We start from the raw sequence: 11,100 nt of genomic DNA on the forward strand, positions 1-11,100 counted from the left end.
GCGCTGGCAAACAGGTTCCTATGCAGAGAGCACACTGAAAAGCCTGGCTGACGTGTGTATCTCACACAGGCCAGGCCCCCTTTCTTCTTTCTTGAGTGTCCTGTGAGTTGCCTCTGCAAGACTCCTTTTAAGTGTAATTTTCAAGTGTTTTGCATGCTCCTCCACACAGATTTACCAAGCACTTATCTATATCCCTCAGCCCAACGCTACAAAATGTGTCTGCCCAAAGACCGCACTGAAATTCCTTTAGTGCATTTTTATTCATCATTACTGATGAATAAAATCATCAGTAATGCCACCAAGGTGGGAGTGATAGTAGGAGACAGCTCAGAAACCGGTGGCATAAACATTAGACAGGAGGTGCCAGGATGAAGTATGCATGTGAGTCTCCCCACCCGAAAAGGCGGCTGAGGCAGGCTTAGGGAATGGCTCTAGCAACAGACAATACTTAAATTTAAAGCAAAAACGAAGAGGTGATATTTTAATTTTTTCACAAGTATTCTTAATGTCATATTTTAAATAGTCACACTAACAAGTTACATTCATCACAAAAATACTTATACAGAGGAATATTCTTATTTACATTCAGAGTTGCCATTTTGAGGGAAGTCAGGACACTCAGCAGAGAGAACTGTCTCTGTGGTGAGACAGGTGAGAAGGACTCACAGAAAAACTCAAGTGGGAGCCTAAAAACTCCATGAAGAAGTGAGCAGCCCAGTGTGCCGAGCGGCTAGACAAACATGGCCGGACAATTCTAACCAGAGTGGATGTGGGACTGGCAAGTAAGCGTCAGTGAAGGGAGGGGCACCCCAGAGAGGAAGCAGCTGCCAAGAAGCTCACATCTCAGCTGCAGCCCAGGCAGCTCTCTGATGCTGAAGTGAATAACCTGCCCAGCCCCAGTGCTGGTCAGAGGCGGCTGACATCTGAGCCCTATGTCTACAGGAACTGGTGAGATTGAAAACCTGAATGCTAAGGAAGACTCAACGATTTCCCCCACAAAGACACCTACCCTGAAAATGTCCACACAAAAGCTGACAAGTAACATACTCGTGTTCTTACAAAAATAGTGACTGGACCTTCCTGTAAACAAAACTAAAATTTCCTGATTGAAAAAAAAGCTTCATTTTCAACACACATCTCTACACTATACAAAGAATCTTTCTTTTTAGCCTAAGTGCGAACAGTGGATTTAATTACTTTTATGTCAGTGGTCCACCCGCTGCAGACAGTGTCACCCTGTGAGTTTTCAATCTCACTCAGTCCTTGTGAGGGGCTTTAACCTCTACATTCCCAATGGCGTTTGAAGGGAGGCAGGAGAGGAGCATTCCCACTGTCCCCAGAACCCTGGCATCTGAGGAACTGTATTCAATACAGGTAGAGGTGAAGCAGACGGGTACAGAGAAATAGTCCATTAAAATGAAAGCCTGCTGCTATGATGTCTATGTATGCCTGCTCAGAGTAAAAGGGTTTGAGAACAGACAGGAAGAAAAAAGTAGAGGTTCCAAGTCAGTCCCATTTGGCAATCCCATCGCTGTGGTTTCTGTTGCCATCAGTGATACAGTCAGAGTCGGAACATCGGAGTGATCATGAATAAGCCAGCTCCCCTGACTTCAGTGGGGAGAGCTCTCTATGGATCTCAATGGCAATAGGCGTACATGTGCAACCTACTCCAGTCAGAATTATCAGCCCAATTCAACCATGCAACATGGTGCCAGACCTTGAAGGTGTCACTCTGAGAGGAAAGACCTGGAGTAGCCCACAGCTGCTACGGCATGGCATGGCCAGTGTCCATGTGATGGTGCCCACCAGACTGACATCGCAGGTCTGAGTACTTTTTGTTTACATGTCACTGTGACCTAATTGCTCAGAAATTCCCACAAGCCTTGTCCCAAGAAACCTCTTCACTTACAGAGGGGACCCCGAGGCTAAGTAAGATGAGGTGTCTTGGCTAAGTGAAGTCATTTGCTTGGTGACTGCAGACAAGGCCAGCCAAGGACACAACCAACATACTACATCACAACACCATAGTCTGAGCAGACACCTTTTAAAAGAAAACACAGCTGATATGGAACTTAGAAGCATTCAAATGCAGACAGGTCCTCACTAGTGCCTCGACAATGCACAAAGACCTAGAGACCGAGTCACCAGCTTGGACAGGGTAGAGGAGGAGATGGCGCCTCAAGAAGAACAGTACGCTGCTCGAGGGCAAAGGGCACCATACTCCCCTGTACAATGACCTTAAATGTAACCAAGGAGGAAAGAGGTACAGGGTAAAGCCTGCCCAAATGTGACAGGTGACACACTGCCTGCTCCGTTAGAGGGGCAGGTACAGGCTAGTCAGCCATGGCAACAAACGCCACTACTACCTGTAGTGTCTGCTCAGGGCCATATCAGACACGGGCTCCAGGTTAACGAGGACAGATGAGCCAGCAGTTCCAAGAGGCCCACTCCAAGATAGCTTTTCAAGCTTCCTGTCAACAAAAGGAAATCAAGCCTATGTAAATGTCTACAAGATTGTTTTTTGTTTTTTTTTTTTTTGTTTTTTTGTTTTTAAACCAGCTCTAGAGGTAGGGGCTGTGGCTGTGGCTGTGGCTGTGGCTGGAGTGGAGGATGGCCTGGCTCCTTGTTCAGAGTTCTTAGAGGGTGAAACTGACTTCCTTTCTTATGCACAAACTGAATGCCACTGTGGTATCCAGCATCCCTGAGAGCCACCAACACTTAGAAATCAAGATCATGCAGCTCTGCACAGCAATGAACGCAAAGGCCCAGGTCCATTTTGTTGGACTACTCTCTAGGCAGAGATTACACAGTTACCCCTCCTCCTCAGTGAGTGACAATGACAGCAATCAGCTCCGAGGTATCTCCACAAGTCCTTCGGTCAATCAGAACACTACATCAGCGAATATGCTTTCAGAAAAACAAACGTTCATGGATGTATACAATAATCTTACCTTTAAATAAAAATACTTTATTCATTCCCAACAGGTTATCAAAATGTACATTATTAACCAAGTAAAAATGGTACTTTGAATTAGTCGACTAGAATATACTTGGAGTATATTTATTTATCGTTCTAAGAATAAAGCCCCTCCAATGTCCTTGACACTACAGTCTGCACTGAGTACTAAACAATGGACACATAAGCATGTGTGGGCCCAGTCCACAACAGAGCTCACATTCTCACTTGCATTTAGGATACAGAAACTTACACTAGGGTCACCTTCCCTTATCAAAAACTCCGAGACATCTTCACTTCACATCGTATTTACATAACCTTATAAATGACACAAAGAACACAGCATAACTTGTGTCATATTGCACACGCGCGTGCGCGCGCACACACACACACACACACAGACAGGCACGCACACAGAAGATAGAGTGCAACACAGCACTTTATTTCATTGGTGACACTCTCTTTCTCCAGGTGACCGAGCAGCAGCCCTGAAGGAGGAGAGGCCTTACTCTCCCTGACACTGGAGCCCTAGCTGCTCTGCTTTCCCGGTGGTTCTATCATTGTGAGCTGAAAAATCAACTCCCTAGAACTATGACGAGTGTTCCCCAGTGCCTCAAGAGTGCTCCCCTTTCTTTAAGCACTCAACACTGTTTACAAACACATTCCCAATGAGCTCTTGTCCATAACAAATACAATTATAGTCACTTTAATGAAAGCAAGCATTCAACATGGCAGCAAATCTCTAGTGACTGTGACACTAGCCACCAGACACTCCTTCAGGCAAGTGCCAGGGCCTAAAATGTCACAAGTTTTTGGCTGTGTGTTGTTTTGACATTAAATTATTTTACTAAGAACTGCTTTTGTTCCTGAGATGAGCACATAAATTGAACTAGTTTCCTATGAAGCTGTCACTAGGCCCCTGCCCTCAGCTTCACACAGTGTGTGCAGTCACACTGCAAGATCAGTCCTCTCCGTGGCGCCATTTCTGTGATTCATCCTGCCGAACATCTGGTCTAATTTGGTTTCTCATGCCACCTAATACGTTTGATGTCGCTTCAGTGGCTACAATTAGGGGTTTGACCACTGCCGGTGGAATCTGCCGTAGGACTTCACCCACAGCACCAGTGACCCCTCTGCTCTCGTGCTCTCGAGCCGCTGTTTCATAGATGGTCTGGGCTGTATCTGTGATTCCCTGCAGAGGTGAGAAGGCAGAAAAAAGGAAGAAGGCTCAGGTCAGAAGCTAAGGTGCCCTCCCTCACTATACAGCCAACCAACATGTCTCCACCTAGATCAACACAGAAACAAGAAAAACACCCTGTCACCCTCACACAGCCATTCAGACATGATTCCAACTGCTCAGGAAAGTGGCCCGCACCATGACTTAGCATTTCTCTGTGATACTTGTGTGTAGAAAATGTAGCTGAATTAGTTCAAGTGAGGAAGCCCACAGAAACACATCCTGGCCTAAAAGCAACTTTTGCCTCAATTACTTCCTCTAGCTAAATACAATGCTGTAAACAGGGTTTCCTGAGTGTGTGCTCTTGATAGAGGACCACAGAGAGGACTGTCTGATGCAGCACAGGAAAGCCCCAGGAATATAGTACTCTCTCAGCAATTACCAGCCGTGGATTAGAAAAGAACCATACAATATTCAACTAAGAAGCCAAATCGAACACTTTATTGGCTTACAAAGACAATTCTGAGACCATGAGATGGGAGTCCAAACCCCAGCTTCAGTGCATTCCACCTTTGTCACAGCTGCCAAGCTTTAGGCTGAGTGTACACAGGGTGGCAGTGACAGCGGTCAAACTTTAGAGTTCTGGATCTGTGTCATTTACTGTCACTGAATCTGTGAGACTGAAGCATGGGTCCACTGTGACAGCTTCTGTGACGATGAGTACAGAAGAGACAGTCTGAGGTCCTAACCCAGAACCCAGCTGTCCATCTGACAGGCTAGCACACAGACAGACAAACAGTAGCACCGGACAGACACAGGTCCAACAGGACTAAATGGAGATGGGGTGTTCAGAGAGACCTACGAAGCCGGAGAGCTGGATCAGGTTAACGGCTGATTTCAACTGTCAAGTTGGCAGGGTCAAGAATCACCTGGGAAGGGAGACTCAAGGAAGGACTGTCAGGATTAGAGAAGGCCTCTGTGGGGATTATCTTGATTACCTGAACTGATGAAGGAAGAGCCACTGCTACTGTGGATGAGACCATTCCCTGGGCAAGGGATCTTCAACCGTACAGAGTGGGAAGCGAGCTGCCTGCGTACTAGCAGCAGTGCACTCTCCTGACTGTGGAAGCAGTCTCCAGCTGCTTCAAGCTCCTGCTGCCTTGACTTGCCCAACATGGCACACCGTGCCCTGACTGTGAGCTAAAATAAACACTTCCTGCTTGATAAAGAGATAAAGTCTCTTTACCAAGGCCACATAAGCATGAGGACTGAGGAATTTGGATCCCAACACACACATAAAGGTGGCGTCAAGTGTTTGTCTGTAACCTTGGTACTGGGATTATGAGATGGAATAGAGAAAAAACTTCAGACCTAATTCTCTGGGAACCAAAGGCTATTTCTGTGCCATGAGGACTGCTGTATCTCCTTACTGTTGTCAGATTATGGTTAGAAACACACCTAATCTATGCAGGAGATGAATCCTACATAGAATGACACAAGCTTCACTGTGTCCTCGCAGTAAGAAGGCAAAAGAAAGGGAGTGCCTGATACTCAGGGAGCACCAGGCCTCACCAAGAGAGCTGGAAGACGGCAACACAGTGCCCCTGCCGCCAAGCCTAGACCTGAGAGAACTGACTCTACACACTGCTCCTTTGACTTCCACATGAACACTGTGGTATGTGACCCCACAAAGTAAACAGAAAAGTAAATAAATGTAAAACACTAATGTGGAGGTTCCCGTAATATTGCTCAACAATCCCATCTTAGGGGACTTCTTGCATATAGGAACTCAGACACAGCTAGAAGACATTCCCCATTTCAGAGTCACACAGGGAACAAAACAGAAACTAAATGCCCACCATTAGGAAAAGATGAGTGACATATTCCTATAACAAATACTGTGAGGCCGTGTAAATGGCACTATGTGTTTATAGATGGACCTTGAAAGATGGGTTACAGGACACACGTGTATACAAACACTTCTGTGTTCTGCTTGGAATACTTGCACAATCTAACTGTACAAACCTGTCCAGAAAGGCTGTGACACCTTCACACTAGTGGCAGCCTGGGGACGGGGGGCAGGGCTAAGCAAAGCTAAGGTAAGCACGAGTAAGCACTGAACCCAGCAGTGAGTGCTGGCTGTCTTCGCTCCCCTGCACACCACTGCACGCAGCCCACTACCTGGCTTTCTCCTATTCTCACATCCCAGTCACATGCTGCTACTAGCAGCTTACATTCCACTCCCATGGATTCCTCCAACATGATAAGGTCAGTGAATACTCTGCAGGGGGAATCAGGTGTGCTGGCTGAGTTTTATGTCAATTTGATATGGGTTACAGTCATTTGGGAAGAGAGCATCAACTGAGAAAATGTTCCCACCAGACTGGACTGCTGGCAAGCCCATGGAGCATTTTCTTAAGTGACTGATGTGATAATGTCACCCCTGGGCAGGTGACCCTTAATATTTAAAAAGGCAGGCTGAGCCAGCTGGGAGGAGCAAGCTGGTAAGCAGTGTGGCCTCTGCCTCAGCTCCTGCCTCCAGGTAACTGCCAGGTTTGAGTTCTGCCGACTTCCCTCACTGATGGACTGCAATGTGGAACTGTAAGCTGAAATAAAGCCTTCCAAAACCTCCCCAAGTTGCTTTTGGTCATGAGATTCCACCACCTAACTAAGACAACAGAAATGCATGCAAGCCAGTCCTGACTTGTCAGCTGAAGTCTACATACCTCTTTTACAACGCTGTAAGCCTTGGCCACACCTTCCCTCAGGTCTACGGGCTGGTGGGCTAACCGGTGATGAGGAAATCTCTTTGCCTTCTTGGGCTCAAGGGAGAGGGTACTCGGAGACACCATGTCATACGCAGTCTCTGCAGCTGCCTGGGTCATTTTGACAGAAGGAAAAAATCGATTAGGAGACAGAGTGGGAGCTGGGCCCCAAGTGTGGAGGGAAGGGTTCTCCTGCGGGGGTTGGGGAGCGGAAAAGAGAGCCCCACAGAGAGAGAAGGTGCCTCTGCTTCAACACTCAGAACAAGAGCTTAGGACTTCCCTACTGTGAACAGGGAAGTTAAGCTAGAAACAGGTGTCTGGATTGTGATGACATACTCAGCCCCTCCCTCTTATTACCCAGAATGCCCATGTTACTCTGCAATGCTTAATACTTCATAGAGCAATTTCAACACTTTTGTTAGCTCCATTACATGCTCTTCAGCTTAGCTCTGACCCTTTTACACAGCTCAGTGAAATAAATCCCCTGATAATTCAGTGGTTATTTTCTTAAACTATGCATACAGACTTAGCGTGTATCCTAGCACTCTGTTACTGAAGTGCTGAGTACTAGATATCTAAGGAACGACCAAGCACCAAGCAGGGCATGGTGGTGCACACCTGTGTACACCTGAATATCTGGGAGGCTAAAGACCAAAAGTATGAGGATAGCCTGGGCTATAGAGCAAGACTTTGTCTCAAAACCAAAACCAAACTAAGTATGATAGTAAGTGATTACAAATGATGTCTACCCACAACGTTTCACACATCCTATGGTACTGTTTGAAAACGGAGCCCAGTTGCTGTCCAGGGCACACATCTGTCCAGATGAAGCAGCCCAGTTGCTGTCCAGGACATGCATCAGTCCAGATGATGCAGGCCAGGAGTAGTACCTGTATGGTTTGGACCATTCTGTTTGTGAGTTCTAGGGCAGCCATTGCAGTTGAGGTACCGAAGGAAGCAGCGCCTCTCTGGAAGCCTCTGACGATGCGGCCATCCTTCCGGTATTGCTCAATGGGCAGCCATACCAAGTCCTTCAGGCCTTGCACTAGACACGGAACCACAATGAGAAGTGTGGGTGAAAAGAGTCTAACCCTGTGGCTCCTCATCTCATGCTCACCGAGGTCCCTAGAGCCAGGCTTCCCAACAGAAATACAGGCTGAGCCATATGTGTGATTGAGTGTGTTCTAATATTCATTTCAAAAAGTTAAAAAAAAAAAGTTGGAGGTAGGAGGGTGGGTAAACTCTAATATTTCTAACCCAGGTATATCTAGAATATTTTCATTGCAATAGAAAACCATTAAGAAAATTACTTAAACACACACACACACACACACACACGCGCACACGCACACTCACACCCACACTCACGCAGGTACACGCACAAACACAGTCTAACCCTGATGGAGGTTCTGACCAGGAAGCTAGAAGCTAAGTTTTATGTGCATGTTAGTATGCATGTAGGCTTCATAGAAAACTGTTCTTCACGTAGACTCTCAAGGCAACCCACCTAATTGGACTAGTGAATGCATAGGGCCAACACCTCCCAGGAGTCCTGGTAGCTGGTTCTTCTTAATGTCACTGAGCCATTCCGTGATTGCATATGAGAACAATTTGTCAATACCTAGCAAACTAGAGCAAATGACCGTCAGTGCAAAGAAGAAATAAAGGTGCATCCGTAAGTCAGGGCCTTCCCTGACTAGAAACTACATATTACAAGTACTACATACAGACCTCCAAAAATGGCTGTTTCTACATCACAGAGAAATAGAAATCAGCTACTAATTTCTCAATCTAAATCTTTGTATGAGTCAGTCAGAAGACAGCTGGGTGCACATGACTGTCTCCCACTGTGCTTATCCCTCGATCGTTCATGGCTCAGCACAGGCTAGCCCGACCAACCACAACCAAATCTGTGTACCTGCATTCTGAATAAGTTAATTTACACTTCAGTAAGTCATCATAAAATATCCTGAATTGCAGACTCTCTCAAGGAATAGCACTCTGTTCCAATTTTCTACTCCCTCAGAGCAAACACCAGCAGCCCCAAGCAGCACGGTGCTCCAGGCTGAGCTTCCCACTGACTCACAAGCAAGTCTTCCTGCCTATGAGAAACTCCACTCATCTCTACCCTAGCTCCAGTGCCCTCACCTTCCTGCCTCAGCAGGTCCGTCCACTCACCCATGCCGATAGAAGAGCCTCTTCAGCTTTAGCTCTGAACAGTTCAACTGGGCCAGGCCAATCAAAATCCCAGCCAATGTACCCTGAAACAGGAAGAATGGCCAATCAGTCCATAAACCATGGAGAGACTCCACATTTAACATAGCCGTCCGTTACTAGGGGAAGTTTAAGCAACATGAAGATAAACACTTAAAATATTTACAGAAAAAATGTATTTTATATGGTATAACCCATTATATTAGTTAATGATCAATATGTATGAAATTTCACTCACAGCACTTAGTATTTACTTTAAAAGCAAGTAAAGGTATTGTACTTCATGTCAAAACACACATGCACATATATAAACTATAATGGCACCAAGTTCATTTTTTTTTTTTTTTTTTTTTTTTTTTTACTGAATCACTGAGAGAGAGAGAAAGAGAGAGAGATAGCTCAGAGGACAAAGGTGCCTGGCACCAAGCCTGACGACCTGAATTCAATCCCCAGGCCCTAAACAGTGGAAGAGAGAATTGGCTCTCACTCTGTATCCATATAAGTGCTCCCTGCTTCATGTAGTCTACAATAAATAAATTCATTCTGTCCTCCACATAAGCGCTCCCTGCCTCATGCATTCTACAATAAATAAATGTAACTTTTAAAGCATAACTTTGTACTATACATTCATGCAAAGTTCCCAACCTGATCCATTGACACATGTTTGCCGTGATAGTCAAGCCGAATAGGAACTTCTGCTGTGAATCTGAATTCTCTGGGGGAACAAAAGGAATTATTTACATTCAAATGACTGATCCTGAAATTAGACCTAATTTATTAAAAATAAAAACAAAAACAAAACATAAATCATAAGCACACCTTATGCTCTTAATAACAAAGGATGCCCTTTAGTTCCCCTTGTCTTAAAATCACAACCAAACAGATAAATTTTCTTTGTTTTTAACTGTTGTCACAAAATCCTTTTAGTTTGTTAAATATTTATTTAAATGTTCTCTATTGTGTTTAAATGTATTTAAATATTGTCAACAAAAATTTTCCTTGGTTTATTTATTTATTTTTATTTTTTATTTTATTTTTTGGTTTTTCAAGATAGGGTTTCTCTGTGTAGCCTTGGCTGTCCTGGAACTCACTCTATAGACCAGGCTGGCCTTGAACTCAGAAATCCACCTGCCTCTGCCTCCCAAGTGCTGGGATTAAAGGCGTGCGCCACCACTGCCCAGTTTTCCTTGGTTTATTAAATGTTTAACCTTAGAAAAATATGTTTACATATTCCCATACAGAGGACAAAATAATAAAACTGACCTTCAGACTTAAACAAAAAGTAGTCAGAAAAGGCAAGAAGACTGCCCCCATTCAATGTGAGCAGAGTCAGGCCTAGCCCCTGCTCCTAACACCACATGGGATGCAAGTGTGGATGGTCAGTTCTCTGAGCCTATTCATCATTGTAAGAATAACATATAGTGGCATATTTTGGTGAGAATTTTTGAAATTAGTGCTTGTGGGAAGATGCCAATATACCAACACTAGGAATGCTGGGGGTGAAATTTAAACTATAGACTGATAGCAAACAGCCAATGAGCTATCAGTATACAGCCAATATAATGAGCTGCCTTCCAAAACCTGGCTGCATGATCTTGCCCAACAGAGTGAATGCTCTTGGTTACAACAGCAAACCATCTCAGAGAAGCCCACCCACCATTACTGCCTCAGCCCTCCCACTCCTCTCTTCCCCATGGGATAGGATGTGTTAGCAGACAGACCACTGGTCACGGATGTATTTGGTAACAGCGACTTGCAGAGGGATCACTGGAAAGTCAGCGAGCCAATAGTGCCAATCAGGCCCTTAACTCGGCCATTCCCTGAGCCCGCAGGCCAGCCTAACTCTGCGCACTAAGTGCTGCCTGTGGTGTGAGTAACTGAGATGCTGCCGCTCACTGCCACCTCAGGGTTCCGGACCTGAACACAGCACAGAAATGAAATCTATAAGGTGTTTTCCATATTTCAAATAACCTAGCAAAAAGTAAAAA

General features: G+C 45.3%; 1 protein-coding gene across 3 annotated transcripts in view; it reads right to left on the minus strand.

The window, feature by feature from the left end:
- Positions 1 to 2,947: 2,947 nt before the first annotated feature.
- The window catches only part of Atg2b (autophagy related 2B), a 68,702-nt gene continuing 60,549 nt past the window's right edge, over positions 2,948 to 11,100 (minus strand). For all 3 annotated transcript variants that reach the window (XM_031357866.1, XM_031357865.1, XM_031357864.1), the window contains exons 37-42: positions 9,758 to 9,827; positions 9,077 to 9,159; positions 8,406 to 8,527; positions 7,789 to 7,943; positions 6,860 to 7,009; positions 2,948 to 4,148 (exon numbers count right to left, since the gene is read on the minus strand). In XM_031357866.1, coding sequence (XP_031213726.1) covers positions 3,918 to 4,148; positions 6,860 to 7,009; positions 7,789 to 7,943; positions 8,406 to 8,527; positions 9,077 to 9,159; positions 9,758 to 9,827 — 811 coding nt within the window. In that variant the 3' untranslated portion in view covers positions 2,948 to 3,917. The remainder of the gene's footprint in view (positions 4,149 to 6,859; positions 7,010 to 7,788; positions 7,944 to 8,405; positions 8,528 to 9,076; positions 9,160 to 9,757; positions 9,828 to 11,100) is intronic.

This window comes from Mastomys coucha, unplaced genomic scaffold, assembly GCF_008632895.1.
Source record: "Mastomys coucha isolate ucsf_1 unplaced genomic scaffold, UCSF_Mcou_1 pScaffold6, whole genome shotgun sequence".
NCBI lineage: Eukaryota > Metazoa > Chordata > Mammalia > Rodentia > Muridae > Mastomys > Mastomys coucha.